The 18,820-nt window shown below is 40.5% G+C and overlaps 1 protein-coding gene across 2 annotated transcripts in view; it reads left to right on the forward strand.

Annotated features, from left to right (window-relative positions):
* TLL2 (tolloid like 2) overlaps positions 1 to 18,820 on the forward strand; it is a gene marked incomplete at its 3' end in the record, with an annotated part of 140,217 nt that overhangs the window by 63,822 nt on the left and 57,575 nt on the right. For both annotated transcript variants that reach the window (XM_081232006.1, XM_081232005.1), the window contains exon 3: positions 407 to 484. In XM_081232006.1, the coding sequence (XP_081088132.1) occupies positions 407 to 484 (78 nt within the window). The remainder of the gene's footprint in view (positions 1 to 406; positions 485 to 18,820) is intronic.

Raw genomic sequence — 18,820 nt, forward strand, 5'->3', positions numbered from 1 at the left:
ATATTTAGGAGTGGCACTGGTGACGTCTCCCCGCATCCTGGGCGGGGGACTCCAGAACCAGAGAGTGTCCTGTTTGCGTTGGGCTTTCTCAGGGAGTTGGGGGTTAGGAAGCTGACTTTGGGATTCGCCTGTTAACTTTGTATGTTTCACTCCAAGTGCCCTTGAACTGGTCGAGGAGAGGCTACATTTATAATTTCTGAACTATGTTCATGGTTATAAGAAAGCAAGTTCTTTTTGGCCTGAGCATCGAGTAGGGGCCCAGTCATCCTTTGTTAAACAGATCTTTACTCACCCACTGGTGATTCTGAGCATCCCCCAGGTGACCAGGTTTGTTCCCTCATCTCATGGTGCTGGTGCAAAGAAGGCTGGTGCGTTCTCACGTTTCTTTTCTTCTTTGTTCCTTTAGGTGGGCTTGGAGAGCAGCCATCTGAGAGCTGGTCGAATGCCACAGCCACGAATACCAGCAGCGAGGGAGCTAGAGAGGGTAATGTGAGGCCCCACCAGGCCTTGGGGTACTCTTTGTTTTTCAGTTGTTGTAAATTTCACATATCCTAAAAGTTACCATTTTAACCATTTTAATGTGTACCAGTTCGGGGCATTAAGTACATATACAATGTTGTGCCACCATCACCACTATCTAGTTCCAGTCGCACCCATTTCCCTCCCCCATCGCTGATCCTGGCTTTGGGAACCTCTTATTGTACCTTTTACTTTCAGTCTTAGTGAACTAGAAGCAGTGAAGTCTGTGAATGAGGCGGGAGTGAGGCCTTTTGTTGAGTAGGGTGGGCCGTCTGCCAGAGGAAGGTATAAGGGTGGTATTTGGTTGCTCGGGGACTGGATGGCCTCCAGTTAGACTCTGCAGTCTGGGCGTGACTTTCCTCTCTAGCCCTTGGCTGGCGAGCTGAAGGCCCCGAGGACCGAGAGGAGGGATGACGAGGCTTTGGGAACTAGGGGTCTGACAGAATGAGTGGGCCTGGGAAGCAAGAAAGGGAACTAAAGCTGGGGTGGGGACTGGGAGGCAGGTGTAGACTAGAGACCCTGTGGACAGTTGCGGGGGGGCTGTCTGTGGCAGGGACTTGCCTGGAGGTACCACCTCTGCCTGTCTGCACACCAGTGCCCAGACGCGCGTGCGCTCTCAGAGATTCTAGCCTGGAGATTATGGGAGGCGCCTCACTGGAAGCATCTCGGTTTTGGAGAAGGTTTTCCTGTTCAGAAGCTGTGCTGGAGGAGAAGGGCTGCTGGGCTTCTGTCTGGCCTGCATCCTGCAGGAATCAGGGCTTGTTGCCGACAAGGGCATTTCTTCTATTGATACATAAAATTAACGCAGAGCAAAATGAATCATTTTTAAATGCCAGAATCCTGTGTGTCAGGGATGCTTCCGTAGAGGTGAAGTACAAATCATTATTCACTTTATTTTATGTTTTTTCTTTAATGTTATTTTATATTTTACACACACAACATATATATAACTTCACAGTAATGTACAACTGTGATGATATCATCATATACTTTTCTTAGTGTTGTGTTTTTTTCTTTTCCCTTTAATTTGGCTACCTCCTTCACTTCTTTTTTCCACATATTACCCCTCTACTTTTCCCCAGGTAATGCATGCTAATAACTTTGTTTTCACCCTTTCATATTTTTCTCCATGCACATATATTCACATATACACTGATGCAGAGATGTATACATATGCATACATAAACATACATATAAACACATAAACATATATACAGATATGTTTTGTCATTTTTTTAAAAAAGGGATCATATTTGATACGTGTTTTTTATGCATTATGCTTTTCTCACTCATCAATACCTCATGGAAAACCCCTCCAAGACACTTGTATAACTTCAATTTATTCTTTTGAATAGTTGCAAAATATTCCTGGTATGAATGGGCCATAATTTATTCAACCCTTCCTTTATCAGTTAATATGTAGCTTCAAGTTTTTGCCATCATAAACAATGTTGCAGTGAAATACCTGAATATACATCCTTACACACTTAGTATGTTTTAAATAGATGTTGCTAAAATGCATTTCAAAAGGTGTAAGTGTGCTCCTTTCACCATATCCTCCCTGGCACTAGGTATTATCAGTGTTTTTAATAATGGGAATGATAGCTTATTATTAGTTAATTTGTTTTTCTCTGACGCCTGGTGACTTTTCAGCGTCTTTTCCTACCTTTGCCAGTGATTTGGGGATGCACTTCTGCGACTCGCCTCTTCCTGTCCTTGGCCCATTTTCCTGTTGGCTTGCTGATCCCCTCTTAGCAGTCTGATCTCCTTTAGAGAGAGGCAGACTCTTCCACTCACACTCCCCACCACCACCATTTGACAAACGTGCGTCTGATTCTAAGTCACACCAAGTATTGCTGGGACCGTGAGCAGGGCCCCTTTAAAATCTGTATTTTTCTGCTTTGCTTTCTCAAAGGTATTTTGACTTAGGTGTTTTCAGGCTCCCAGACACCTGGTAAAATCCGTGTCACTTCCTTTTGGCCGCAGATGACCAGCACTTAGTGGTGAAAAAAGACACAGGGCGTGAGGATGAAACCAGAAGGATTTGCCATTACCCTTCAGTGATGTAGACGCCACACCTAATTTTTCCTTCATGATTTAAGTGATTTATTATGGCATGAAAACCACCCCCAAACTTAGTGACTTCAAACTGTGATTTGTTATCTCTCATGATTCTGTGCATTGACTGGGCTTGCCGGGGTGGTTCTTTGGCTGACGTCAGCTGGGGTCACTCACTTGATTACATTCATCTAGCAGCTGGGCTGGGCCGAGAGGGCCAAAAAAAAGCTTTAGTCACATGTTTGGTGCCTCACTGTGCCTCCACATGCTGTCTTTCCATATGGACCTTCACCATTCAGTTGTCTAAGGTTTTTGTATAGCATGGTAGCTGGCTTGCCAGAGAAAGGAGACGGAAGCCACCAGTCCACTTAAGGCATGGACTCTGAACTCTCAGCATGCTACTTCTGCCACATTCTATTGGTCAAAATAAGCCAAAGGGCCAGCTCAGCTTCAAGGAAAAGAAAATAGATTCCACCCCTTAACGTGAGAAGGGGCATGAACTTACAGGGATGAGAGCTGTGGCCATATTTGGAGACCATCTACTGCCTTCCCTCCCTGCATCTTTCCTGCTCACCAGCAATAGCTATTGTCAGAATTTTTAATATTAATATTTACTGGTTTTTTGGGTGTCATATGACCCAACCAAATAAACGAACAGTCAGACACACTTGGCTTTGCATCCCAGCAAGCCACTTAGTAGTTACAGCCTTGGTTAAGTTATCCAGCTCCTCATTTAAGGCTTGGAGAGAATTAGAAACAATAGTTATGCAAAGCGCATAGCCATGTGTCTGGAACTTAAAAGGTACTCAATGAGTGTAGCTCTTCCCCTTCTTTCTCTCCACCTTCATCTCCAAGAATTAGATTCTCCAGCACTGAAAGTGCATCGTCCACCTCTGGACTGGGATTTCACAGCTGTTTAACAGCTGCACAGAAACACCATTAAGGAAGGCAGGAAGGAATAAGGCTCCCGCAGCCCATTAAAATTCTGCCTCTGGTTGGGTTGTACACAGTATTCACACTGCGACGAGAGATCTTCTTGGGTGTCTTAAGGAGGATGATGACAGCATTGCCCCACCCATGCCCCACACCCCTGCAGCTGGCTACATCCATAGTCTGCAGCCCCTCAAATGATCCTGGTGTGTTTCAAGAGGATAATTTCAAGGTTAGGCCAGTCCCTCCACTCTGTATTACAGCAGCAGACGAGCAGGTCTTTAAGCATCCAGGGTGAACCTGAGGAGGAAGGAGACCCCCAAGGTGAGGTGAAGGCCATCCCTTCTAGCTTGTTCCCCCAGCCTTCCCATCTGTCCCTCCAGGACACTGTCAGGTGCCAGCCTGGGTGCCTCTTGTTTTTGTTTGAATTAAAGATAAGGCAAGTTGTGTCAATCTCAGATTCCCCTTTAATCACAGCCCACCCCACTTCTGCCACCTCCAGAAAAAGGGACCGCCCAAGCAGGAGAAAGGATCTGAGGGAAGCCCCTGGTTGGCTGGCTGCAGCACCAGGTGTATTTCCTGGCATTATGTTGCTCCCCTCAGCCCTGATGGCGGGGATTTGTGCTTCCAGCTTTGGGGAGGTCTGGGGGGCTTGGAGAATTGCTCACTCAACACCCCTTGGCAGACTGGTCTGAGGAGACTTCCTACCCTGGAGATGAGAGCTCAGCATGCATTTCGGGGCCGATAATGGGATTAACGAAATGGAGTGTGTAACTGTTCCTCAAATGAAGCTGTGACTGTTTTGGTAGAGCCTGATTTCCAGAACCATATTCATAAAAGAGAATGGACCTTTCACTTTCTGTAGCAGTCCCTAAGGGCTCTGTGCTGCAGCAAATAATAATGGAATCAGGTTGCATCAGAGAGCAGGGATCCCTCAAACTTGGGCACAGAGCGTCACCTGAACCCCTGAATGTCACTTATGTCAGCATATCTGGGTGTAACCACTGAACCTGACTTCAGGCATTCTTTCTAGCCTGTCCCCAAATGCAGATGTGATGGTGATAACTGCAGCTCTCGTCGAGCCCTTACACAGCAGGTGTTTGATGTTCATTGCCTGGTTCCATGCCCATGACACCACCATGCAGCAGGAAGGAGATCTCAGGGGACAGTGGCTCGTCTAGAGCCACACAGGTAGTGAATGGCAGCATTTACCTTGAGCCTAAGTCCCCCTGACGCTGAATCTCTTGCTCTTAATCTTTGGGCTACATCAGTGGTTCTTAAACTTCCTTATACATCCGAATCACCTGGGGAGCCTGAAAAAGCACAGATGCCTTGACAGTCCTCTAGGCCAACTGAGTCCCAGTCTCAGGGCAGGGGGGCAGACACCAGAATTTTTTAAAAGCTCCCTGATTGAATCCAATGTGCAGCCAAGTTTGGGAACCATCGTGCAGATTAATCCACAGTCTCCTCCTTTACTGAGCCTTTCAAGATCGCCACAGGCAAGGTGCGAATTTGCCCATCACCCATGGGGTGAGGGTTATGCAGATGGCTGGACTGTCAGGGTGTTTACTTCCAGTGTAGGAAGGACTGGTTGACTAATCGAAAATCCGCAGTTCCTTGCTTGAGAAGGCTGGGTCAGGCCTGGTTCCATTTATAATACGGCTGTGCCTTCAGCTGGAAACGGAACATTGAATAGCTATGGCAGATTTTCAGAGAGGAGAGGGTACACTCCCAGAGCCAGAGAATTTAAATGGACTTTATCCCCCAGCCCACCCCACCCCCAGCATGTTAAATCCCTTCAGACACCCCTGAAGGGAGTCCTCCTCTGCATTTGCTCCTCTTCAGATGCAGGCCTCTTGGAGCATAATAAATAATTTCATCCTTCTATTTGGACTCCAATTCCAGATAGTAGTAATCCAAGAAAATCCAATAATGACAGTTGCATTAAGATCCTTCTTCCAGGCTAAGCAGAACATCTGTTTAGACATGTTTTTAATCGGCAAATGCTTCCTGTGTTGAGTCCTCAGCAAATTAAATTTCTCACTGGACCGAGGGGGAAGCTGTCATTCAATAACCCATCTCTGGAAATTACACCCCAGTCTCTTTCCAGGTGCACTTAAGATTTTCCCATGCTGACTCAGCTGCACCAGGCCCTAACATTACTGGGTCACATGTATATATAGCACAGCTTCTCTGAGAAACATTGGATTTCTTAGTGTTAGTCCCTCAGATAGAGAAGTACTGATATTTTTTCCCGTTCTCCAAAGGAGAGTTGGCGGCGGAGGAAAATTAAGAGACTTGTTGAAAACCGTATGGGAAATAACAAACTTCCACTTGCTACATCACTGCCTGTGATTAGTTAAGACAGGATTCTAAGGATTTAAACATTAAGGACTTCAGGGCTGCCAACATTTTGGAGAGGTTTCTGCCGCAGAATTGTTTAGACTGTTGGGTTGTTTATTTTTAGAATAACTCATCCATTCTTTAACAAATTAATTCAAAATCCAAGAGCACCGAATGCTTACCACCAGCCAGATGCTGTGCTGGGTGTGAATAGAGTGGTGAATGAGCCAACCACAGTCCCTGCCCCCATGGGGCTTCCAGTCTACTGGGGCAGCTCACATTTGAAATCTGGATGCAATCTGTAGTCCTGGGCTGGGAGAGCAAGTTAGAATATCTGTAGAGGCCAAGCAGGTAATGTCAATGGGTGAAATGCCTGGATGGGACCCTGTGAAGTGGGAGATAGATTCTAGCAACCAGGAAAACGTGTGCCCTGACTGTAGAGAACAGGTGCTACTTAACTGCTATGGGTTGTAAATGATGGAAGATGGGCCCACTGTTGCCAGATCTTTCCATTTTTAAAGAAAAACTAGAAAATCTGGATTTTTATGTGAAATTCCTTGATTTTTAAAAGTTGGCTTCTCAAATGAGAAGCCAACTTTGTTTTTAAACAAAACAAAACAAAAACCCAAAGTGTAGGCCAAAAGCATCCAGGCCAAACAAAACACATCTGTGGGTTGGGTTTATCCCAAGAGCTGCAAGTGTGTGACTTCTGATCTAGAAATTCTAGCAGTAAAACAATTATGTTCAGGCTTAAAAATGTGTTATATACCAACTTTCTTGTTCTGGCAACTGAACTGGCAGGGACCCCTTTTACAAACGTAGAACTACTGGAAAAAAATATAACCTTCCTCTTACTCCAAATTAAAAATACAGATTTAAGCTCAAAGAAAAGATAGGGAAATTGTCATTATCAGAAAAGAACAGGGAACATAAACCCATGGAACTAAGCTTCAGATGTGGCAAAACTGTGCAGAGGGCACTGAGACTGGGCCAGGATTTGGGGTACTGAGGGCTAGTGTTTTCTTTATGCCCAGGTAACAGCTATATAGGTTCAGGATTTGTGGCCTTGGTCCCATGTGAGACAGGAAGTGGAGACTGAGATCTTGCATAAAATGAACTCCTTCAAAGGGCTTCCTCATCATTAAAAAAGAAAGAAAGAAAAAGAGAGAGAGAGAGAGGGAAAGAAAAAGAAAGAAAGAAAGAAAGAAAGAAAAAGAAAGAAAGAAAGAAAGAAAAGAAAAGACTAGAAAAACTGTCCAGTGGCTGAAAGAAGTGTCAAGAAATCTTGCTATCTTTCCTAGGTTCTAAGTGGGGGTAAAAAAATATCTTCTATGAGAAACTGAATCCCAAAGCCTGTTTCTCAGACAGGTATAAGTTCTCAAATTTCATTTCCTATGTATGGAAACTATAAACTTAGAAATTAACATAAAAATTGATCTAGGACCCATAGAATCCCAAGAGCCCTGAAAAAATGAAAATCAGGGTCACACTCATTGCTGAGGGCATATGAAACTCTTGCAGAAAGGAATAACCTTCCCCCACAAAATGAACTTTAACTAAAAACATTAGAAACACAAAAAGTTAATCCATGAAGGATAATCAACAGAGACAATAACTTGGAGAATTAGTACCCCAAGATGCAGAAATAATAGAACAATCTGTGGGAGATTAAATAGGTATGCATAAAATGACTAAAGAGCCAATGGGAGAATTTGAAACTATTGTGGGTGAAAAAAAGAACAGATCAATTTAGAAGCCACTAAATAGGGCTTTTGGTAATGATAACTGTATTTATTGAAACTGGAATGGGATAAATAGTATATTGAACACAACAGAAGAGAGAATTATTGAAATAGAAAATAGATCTGAGGGGGAGGAGCTTCAAGATGGCAGAAGAGTAAGACGTGGAGATCACCTTCCTCCCCACAGATACATCAGAAATACATCTACATGTGGAACAACTCCTATAGAACACCTACTGAACACTGGCATAAGACCTCAGACCTCCCAAAAGGCAATAAACTCCCCACGTAACTGGGTAGGGCAAAAGAAAAAAGAATAAACAGAGACAAAAGAATAGGGATGGGACCTGCACCAGTGGGAGGGAGCTGTGAAGGAGGAAATGTTTCCACACACGAGGAAGCCCCTTTGCGGGTGGAGACTGCGGGTGGTGGAGAGGGGAAGCTCTGGAGCCACGGAGGAGAGTGCAGCAACAGGGGTGTGGAGGGCAAAGCGGAGAGATTCCCACACAGAGGATTGGTGCGGACCAGCACTCACCAGCCCGAGAGGCTTGTCTGCTCACCTGCTGGGGCGGGCAGGGGCTGGGAGCTGAGGCTCAGGCTTTGGAGGTCCCATCCCTGTTCTTTTGTCTCTGTTTTTTCTTTTCTCTTTTGCCCTACCCAGGTACATGGGGAGTTTATGGCCTTTTGGGAGGTCTGAGGTCTTCTGCCAGCATTCAGTAGGTGTTCTGTAGGAGTTGTTCCACATGTAGATGTATTTCTGATCCCAGGGAGAGGACTGGGGTTGGCTGCGTGAACACAGTCTGAGTGGGGCTAGTGCACCACGGCTAGCCAAGAGGGAGTCCAGGAAAAAGTCTGGACCTGCCAAAGAGGCAAGAGACTACTTCTTGCCTCTTTGTTTCCTGGTGCACTAGGAGAGGGGATTAAGAGTGCAGCTTAAAGGAGCTCCAGAGACGGCATGAGCCACGGCTATCAGAGCAGACCCCAGAGACGGGCATGAGACTCTAAGGCTGCTGCTGGAGCCACCAAGAAGCCTTTGAGCGAGCACAGGTCACTATCCACACCTCCCCTCCTGGGAGCCTATGCAGCCCGCCACTGCCAGGGTCCCGTGATCTAGGGACAACTTCCCCGGGAGAACGCATGGCGTGCCTCAGGCTGGTGCAACGTCACGCTGGCCTCTGCCACTGCAGGCTCGCCCCGAGCTCTGTACCCCTCCCTCCCCCCGGCCTGAGTGAGCCAGAGCCCCCGAATCAGCTGCTCCTTTAACCCCGTCCTGTTTGAGCAAAGAACAGATGCCCTCAGGCTACCTACACGCAGAGGCAGGGCCAAATCCAAAGCTGAACCCCAGGAGCTGTGCGAACAAAGAAGAGAAAGGGAAATCTCATCCAGCAGCCTCAGGAGCAGCGGATTAAACCTCCACAAGCAACTTGATGTACCCTGCATCTGTGGAATACCAGAATAGACAACGAATCATCCCAAACTGAGGAGGTGGACTTTGGGAGCAACGATATATATATATTTCCCCTTTTTCTCTTTTTGTGACTGTGTATCTGTATGCTTCTGTGTGTGATTTTGTCTGTATAGCTTTGCTATTACCATTTGTCCTAGGGTTCTGTCTGTCTGTTTTGTTTCTTTTTTCTTTTTTTTAGTATATTTTTTAGCTCTTGTTATCATTGGTTGATTTGCTTTTTGGTTTCCTTGCTCTCTTCTTTCTTTCTTTTTTTAAATTACTTTTAAAATTTTTTTAATAATTATTTTTTATTTTAATAACTTTATCTTTTTCTTTCTTTCTTTCTCCCTTTTATTCTGAGCCATATAGATGACAGGCTCTTGGTGCTCGAGCCAGGAACAGGGCTGTGCATTTTAGGTGGGAGAGCCAAGTTCAGGACATTGGTCCACCAGAAACCTCCCAGCTCCATGTAATATCAAATGGCAAAAATCTCCCAGAGATCTCCATCTCAATGCCAAGACCCAGCTCCACTCAACGACCAGCAAGCTACATTGCTGGACACCCTATGCCAAACAACTAACAAGACAGGAACATGACCCCACCCATTAGCAGAGAGGCTGCCTAAAATCATAATAAGGTCACAGACACCCAAAAACACACCACCAGACGTGGACCTGCCCACCAGAAACAGAAGATCCAGCCTCATCCACCAGAACACAGGTACTAGTCCCCTCCGCTACAAAGCCTACACAACCCACTGAACCAACCTTAGCCACTGGGGGCAGACACTAAAAACAACGGGAACTACGAACTGGCAGCCTGCGAAAAGGAGACCTCAAACACAGTAAGTTAAGCAAAATGAGAAGACAGAGAAACACACAGCAGATGAAGGAGCAAGGTAAAAACCCACCAGACCTAACAAATGCAGAGGAAAATAGTCAGTCTACCTGAAAAAGAATTCAGAATAATGATAGTAAAGATGATCCAAAATCATGGAAATAGAATGGAGAAAATACAAGAAACGTTTAACAAGGACCTAGAAGAACTAAAGAGCAAACAAACAATAATGAACAACACAATAAATGAAACTAAAAATTCTCTAGAAGGAATAAATAGCAGAATAACTGAGACAGAAGAACGGATAAGTGACCTGGAAGATAATATAGTGGAAATAACTACCGCAGAGCAGAATAAAGAAAAAAGAATGAAAAGATTGAGGACAGTCTCAGAGACATCTGGGACAATGTTAAACATACCAACATTCGAATTATAGGGGTCCCAGAAGAAGAAGAGAAAAAGAAAGGGATTGTGAAAATATTTGAAGAGATTATAGTTGAAAACTTCCCTAATATGGGAAAGGAAATAGTCAATCAAGTCCAGGAAGCCCAGAGAGTCTCATACAGGATAAATCCAAGGAGAAACAGGCCAAGACACATATTAATCAAACTATCAAAAATTAAATACAAAGAAAAAATATTAAAAGCAGCAAGGTAAAAACAACAAGTAACATAGAAGGGAATCCCCATAAGGTTAACAGCTGATCTTTCAGCAGAAACTCTGAAAGCCAGAAGGGAGGAGCAGGACATGTTTAAAGTGGTGAAAGGGAAGAACCTACAACCAAGATTACTCTACCCATCAAGGATCTCATTCAGATCCGACGGAGAATTTAAAACCTTTACAGACAAGCAAAAGCTAAGAGAATTCAGCACCACCAAACCAGCTTTACAACAAATGCTAAAGGAACTTCTCTAGGCAGAAAACACAAGAGAAAGAAAAGACCTACAATAACAAACCCAAAACAATTAAAAAAATGGCAATAGGAACATACGTATCGATAATTACCTTAAATGTAAATGGATTAAATGCTCCAACCAAAAGACATAGACTGGCTGAATGGATACAAAAACAAGACCCGTATATATGCTGTCTACAAGAGCCCCACTTCAGACCTAGGGACACATACTGACTGAAAGTGAGGGGATGGAAAAAGATATCACATGCAAATGGAAATCAAAAGGAAGCTGGAGTAGCAATTCTCATATCAGACAAAATAGACTTTAAAACAAAGACTATTACAAGAGTTAAAGAAGGACACTACATAATGATCAAGGAATCAATCCAAGAAGAAGATAGAACAATTGTAAATATTTATGCACCCAACATAGAAGCACCTCAATACATAAGGCAAATACTAACAGCCATAAAAGGGGAAATCAACAGTAACACAATCATGGTAGGGGACTTTAACACCCTACATTCACCAATGGACAGATCATCCAAAATGAAAATAAATAAGGAAGCACAAGCTTTAAATACTACATTATACAAGATAGACTTAACTGATATTTATAGGACATTCCATCCAAAAACAACAGAATACACTTTCTTCTCAAGTGTTCATGGAACATTCTCCAGGATAGATTGTATCTTGGGTCACAAATCAAGCCTTGGTAAATTTAAGAAAATTGAAATCATATCAAGTATCTTTTCCGACCACAATGCTATGAGACTAGATATCAATTACAGGAAAAAATGTGTAAAAAATACAAACACATGGAGGCTAAACAATACACTACTTAATAACCAAGAGATCACTGAAGAAATCAAAGAGGCAATCAAAAAATACCTAGAAACAATTGACAATGAAAACACGATGACCCAAAACCCATGGGATGTAGAAAAATCAGTTCTAAGAGGGAAGTTTATAACAATACAATCCTACCTTAAGAAACAAGAAACATCTCAAATAAACAACCTAACCTTACACCTAAAGGAATTAGAGAAAAAAGAACCAAACAACCCCCAAAGGTAGCAGAAGAAAAGAAATCATAAAGATCAGATCAGAAATAAATGAAAAAGAAATGAAGGAAACAATAGCAAAGATCAATAAAACTAAAAGCTGGTTCTTTGAGAAGATAAACAACATTGATAAACCACTAGCCAGACTCATCAAGAAAAAAAGGGAGAAGACTCAAATCAATAGAATTAGAAATGAAAAAGGAGAAGTAACAACTGACACTGCAGAAATACAAAGGATGATGAGAGATTACTACAAGCAACTCCATGCAAATAAAGTGGACAACCTGGAAGAAATGGACAAATTCTTAGAAATGCACAACCTTCCGAGACTGAACCAGGAAGAAATAGGAAATATGAACAGACCAATCACAAGCACTGAAATTGAAACTGTGATTAAACATCTTCTAACAAACAAAAGCCCAGGACCAGATGGCTTCACAGGCGAATTCTATCAAACATTTAGAGAAGAGCTAACACCTATCCTTCCCAAACTCTTCCAAAATATAGCAGAGGAGGAACACTCCCAAACTCATTCTACCAGGCCACCCTCACCCTGATACCAAAACCAGACAAAGATGTCACAAAGAAAGAAAACTACAGGCCAGTATCACTGGTGAACATAGATGCAAAAATCCTCAACAAAATACTAGCAAAGAGAATCAGACAGCACATTAAAAGGATCATACAGCATGATCAAGTGGGGTTTATCCCAGGAATGCAAGAATTCTTCACTATATGCAAATAAATCAATGTGATACACCATATTAATAAATTGAAGGAGAAAAACCATATGATCATCTCAACAGATGCAGAGAAAGCTTTTGACAAAGTTCAATACCATTTATGATAAAAACTCTCCAGAAAGTAGGCATAGAGGGAACTTACCTCAACATAATAAAGGCCATGTTTGACAAACCCACAGCCAACATCGTCCTCAATGGTGAAAAACTGAAACCATTTCCACTAAGATCAGTAACAAGACAAGGTTGCCCATTCTCACCACTATTTTTCAATATAGTTTTGGAAGTTTTAGCCACAGCAATCAGAGAAGAAAAAGAAATCCAAATCAGAAAAGAAGAAGTAAAGTTGTCACTGTTTGCAGGTGACATGCTACTATACATAGAGAACCCTAAAGATGCTACCAGAAAACTACTAGAGCTAATCAATGAATTTGGTAAAGTAGCAGGATACAAAATTAATGCACAGAACTCTCTTGCATTCCTGTACACTAATGATGAAAAATCTGAAAGTGAAATTAATAGAACACTTGATTTACCATTGCAACAAAAAGAACAAAATATCTAGGAATAAACCTACCTAAGGAGACAAAAGACCTGTATGCAGAAAATTATAAGACACTGATGAAAGAAATTAAAGATGTTACAAATAGATGGAGAGATATACCATGTTCTTGGATTGGAAGAATCAACATTGTGAAAATGACTATATTACCGAAAGCAATGTATAGATTCAATGCAATCCGTATCAAACTACCACTGGCATTTTTCACAGAACTAGAACAAAAAATTTCACAATTTGTATGAAAAACAAAGACTCCGAATAGCCAAAGCAATCTTGAGAAAGAAGAATGGAGCTGGAGGAATCAGGCTCCCTGACTTCAGACTATACTACAAAGCTACAGTAATCAAGAGAGTATGGTACTGGCACAAAAACAGCAATATAGATCAATGGAACAGGATAGAAAGCCCAGAGATAAACCCACGCACATATGGTCACCTTATTTTTGATAAAGGAGGCAAGAATATACAATGGAGAAAAGACAGACTCTTCAATAAATGGTGCTGGGAAAACTGGACAGCTACATCTAAAAGAATGAAATTGGAACACTCCCTAACACCAAGCACAAAAATAAACTCAAAATTGATTAAAGACCTAAATGTAAGGCCTAAACGTAAGGCCAGACACTATAAAACTCTTAAGGGAAAACATAGGAAGAACACTCTTTGACATAAATCACAGCAAGATCCTTTTTGACCCACCTCCTAGAGAAATGGAAATAAAAACAAAAATAAACAAATGGGACCTAATCAAACTTAAAAGCTTTTGCATAGCAAAGGAAACCATGAACAAGACGAAAAGACAACCCTCAGAATGGGAGAAAATATTTGCAAATGAAGCAACTGACAAAGGATTAATCTCCAAAATTTAAAAGCAGCTCATGCAGCTCAATATCAAAAAAACAACAACACAATCCAAAAATGGGCAGAAGACCTAAATAGACATTTCTTCTAAAGAAGATATACAGATTGCCAACAAACACATGAAAGGATGCTCAACATCACTAGTCATTAGAGAAATGCAAATCAAAACTACAATGAGGTATCACCTCACAGCAGTCAGAATGGCCATCATGAAAAAATCTACAAACAATAAATGCTGTAGAGGGTGTGGAGAAAAGGGAATGCTCTTGCACTGTTGGTGGGAATGTAAATTGATACAGCCACTATGGAGAACAGTATGGAGGTTCCTTAAAAAGCTCAAAATAGGACTACCATATGACCCAGCAATCCCACTACTGGGCACATACCCTGAGAAAACCATAATTCAAAAAGACATGTACCACAATGTTCATTGCAGCACTATTAATCATAGCCAGGACATGGAAGCAACCTAAGTTGACTATCGACTGGTGAATGGATAAAGAAGATGTGGCACATATATACAATGAAATATTACTCCGCCATAAATAAAACGAAATTGACTTATTTGTAGTGAGGTGGATGGACCTAGAGTCTGTCATACAGAGTGAAATAAGTCAGAAAGAGAAACAAATACCATGTGCTAACACATATATGTGGAATCTAAAAAAAAAAAAGGTTCTGAAGAACCTAGGGACAGGACAGGAATAAAGATGCAGGCGTAGAGAGTGGAGTTGAGGTCACAGGGAAGGGGAAGGGTAAGCTGGGATGAAGTGAGAGAGTGGCATGGACATATATACACTACCAAATGTAAAATCGATAGCTAATGGGAAGCTGCCACATAGCACAGGGAGATCAGCTCAGTGCTTTGTGACCACCTAGAGGGATGGGATAGGGAGGGTGGGGGGAAACACAAGAGGGAGGAGGTATGGGGATATATGTATATGTATGGCTGGTTCACTTTGTTATAAAGCAGAAACTAACACACCATTTTAGAGCAATTGTACTCCAATAAAGATGTTAAAAAAACAAACAAACAAAACCAAAATAGTTCTAGAAGTCGTAGACACTGTAACAAGGCAAGAAAAAAAATTAAAGGCATACAAATTGGAAAGGAATAATTAAAACTGTTTTGATTTCCAAATGACATGTTTGTCTATGTAGAAGATCTCAAGGAATCTACCACAAACAAACAACTCGTAGAACTAATAAGTGAGTTTAAGAAGATGGCAGAATACAAGACCAAAACACAAAAAAAATGCTTATATTTCTAATAATAAACTACAGAAACCAAAATTAAAAACACAATACCATTTATAATCACTCTACAAAAATGAAATACTTATACACTTTAAAAAACATGTATAATATTTGTGTATTGAAAATTACACAATGCAGGTGAAAGAAATAAAGATCTACATAAATGGAGAGAAATACCATGTCCATGGATTGGAAGGAAGACTCAATATTGTAAAGATGCCAGTTCTCTCCAAATTGATCTGTAGTTTTAATGTAATTCCCATTAAAATCTCAGCATTTTTTTTGTAGACATAGATAAACTTACTTTAAAATTTGCATGGAAAGACACAAAATGCATGTGGAAACATAGCTAAAACAATGGAAAAGAAATCTAAAATGAGAGTAATCTCTCTGCCTGATATTAAGGCTTACTACAGGCCTTCCTCATTATCCCTGGGGGATTGGCTCCAGGACCCTTCACGGAATCCAAAATCTGTGGATGCTTCAGCACCTTATATAAAATGGCATAGTATTTACATATAAACTATGCACATCCTCCCATATACTTCAAATCATCTCCAGATTACTTTTAATACCTAATGCATTGTAAATGCTACATATTTGCTGGCGCACGGCAAATTCAAGTTTTGCTTTTTGGAACTCTCTGGAATTAAAAAAGTACTTTTGAGCCACAGTTGTTTGAACCTCCAATGCTAAACCCAGGGATATGGAGGACTGACTGTATATAATTACAGTAATAAGACAGTGTTATATTACCAGAGGGATAAACACATTGATCAATGGAACATAATAGAGAACCCAGAAATAAACCCTATTACTATATGACCCAGCAGTTCCACTCTTGGGTATTTATCTCAGGGAAATAAAAATCTTCACAAAGACACCTGTTCATGAATATTCATAACAGGTTTGTTTGTAAGAGCTGAAAACAACCCAGATGTCCTTCAACAGGTGAATGGTTAAACAAACTGTGTACTACTCAACAATAAAAAGAAACTATTGATACATGCAGCAACTTGGATGAATCTCCAGGGAATTGCACTGAGTGAGAAAAGCCAATTCCCAAAGGTTATATACTGTAGGATTCCTTTTAAATAATATTCTTCAAATGAAAACATTTTTGCAATGGAGAACAGATTAGTGGTTGAGAGTTTAGAGATGGGTTGGGAGGGAGGGGAAGGGAGGTGGATGTGATTTTAAAATGACAATATGAGGGATCCTTACGGTGATGGAACTATTCAGTATCTTGAATGTGGTGGTAGATACACAAACCTATACACGTGATAAAATTGTGTAGAACTAGATACACACACACAAGTATACATAATGGTGGGGAAATCTTAATGAGATCAGTAGATGTCCATATCCCAGTTGTGATACTGTACTATAGCTTCATAAAATATTTCTATTGGGGAAAACAGAGTAAAGGGTATACAAAATCTCTCAGTATTATTTCTTGCAACTTCATGTGGATCTAAAATTATTTCAAAAAATTTTCAATTTATAAAAACTATTTCATACACAGTAAAAAAGTAATATTGAACCTCAACATTATGACCATTGCAAAACTTGTTTTATTGTTTGTTGTGGGAAATGTATTGCTCACAGAATAACACCTATTGAATGACTCATTTAAAACAAAAAACATAATTACACAAAAAGATTGAAAATATGTAGATGCAGAAAAGTTATATGAGGCAAACCCTAATCAAAATAAAACTGGCATAGCAATATTAATATCAGTCAAAATAATCTTTATTGTGGATGAACATTATTACAGATAAAGAGGGTATTTAATGATGAAAGAAGCAATTTAGCTGGAACATTTAACAACCCTTAACTTGTCTTATTTAACTAACATAGCCTTGAACAATGTGAAGGAAAAATTAAAAATAAAGGAGAAGATGACAGTTCACAAACTTAGTTCTCAAGGTTGTTTAAAACACTTCTCTCGGTAGCAGATACACTAGGAGCCAAAAACATTTGTAAATAGAATATTTGAACAACATATGTAGCACCCTTCAACCATTAATTTTGGAAACTGATGCACATTATTTCAAGGTTATAAGGAATATTTATAAAAACTATCATGTAGTGGGCTACAAAGCAAGGCTCAAAACACCAAAGAATTGATACCTTGGAGCATGGGCCACCATCCATGGCCAGAAGGCCAAATCCAGCCTGCCATCTGTTTTTGCAAATAAAATGTTATTGGAACACAGCCATACCCATTCATTTACACAGTGTCTACAGCTGCTTTCACACTATAATAGCAGAGTTGGGTAGTTGCAACAGAGAATATATTAACCACAAATATAAAATATTTACTATCTGGCTTTTTACAGAAAAAGTTTGCTGACCTGTGCCTTGGAGAATAGGTCCTTGGAACACAAAGCAATGTTAGACATCAATAACACAGAGAGACAAATGTTTAGAAATTAAAAATCACACCTCTAAATAATCCAAGGATCAAAGAAGAAAGTCCAAATGGAACTTACAGAATATATCAAAGTCTAACATTGAAATGTACATGTCAAAAGATGGGATGCAGGAAAAGAGGAACTCAGAGAAATTTTAGTGTTAAAATGGTAATATTAGAATGTAAGAAAGATTGAAAATTAATGTGCCAAACATTCAACTCAAGAAGCTAGAAAAGGATGGCCGATTGATTGGTTACAAAGGTGCCAAGACAATTCCATGAGGGAAAAACTAGTCTTTTCATCAAATGGTGCTAGTAGAACTGGATATTGCATACAAAAGAATGAAATTAGACCCCAACCTCACACCGTATACAAAAATTAACTCAAAATGATTGAAGAGCTAAATACAAGAGCTAAAACTATAAAACTAAACATAGATATAAATCATTATGAGTTTGGATTAAGCTGTATAGGTACACCTCAGAAATATTGTAGGTTCGGTTTCAGACTACTGCAATAGAATGAATATGGCAATAAAGTGAGTTGCACAAATTTTTTGGTTTCCCACTGCATATAAAAGTTATGTTTACAATATACTGTAGTTTATTAAGTGTGCAAAAGCATTATGTCTGAAAAAACAATGTACATACCTTAATTTAAAAATACTGCTAAAAAATGTTAACCATCACCTGACAATTCAGGGTTGCCACAAACCTTCAATTTGTAAAAAACACACAATAAAGTGAAGAACAATTAAACAAGGTATGCCTGTAATTTATTATATATGATACAAAAAGCAACAAAAGAAAAAATGCATAGATTGGACTTCATTGTAATTTAAAACTTCTGTGCTTCAAAGGACAGTATCATAAAAATGAAAAGACAATCTATAGAATAGAAGAAAATATTTGCAGATCATACATCTGATAAGGGTCTGGTATCCAGAATATATAAAGAACAATTATAACACAACAATAAAAAGACAACACAATTAAGAAATGGACAAAAGATTTGAATAGACATTTCTCCAGAGAAGATATATGAATGACTAATAAGCACACGAAGAGACATTTAACATCATTAGTCATTAGGGAAATGTAAATCACAACCACAATGAGATGCCACCCACTTCACACCCATTAG

The sequence above is a fragment of the Mesoplodon bidens genome, assembly GCF_964165515.1.
Source record: "Mesoplodon bidens genome assembly, chromosome: 1".
Lineage (NCBI taxonomy): Eukaryota > Metazoa > Chordata > Mammalia > Artiodactyla > Ziphiidae > Mesoplodon > Mesoplodon bidens.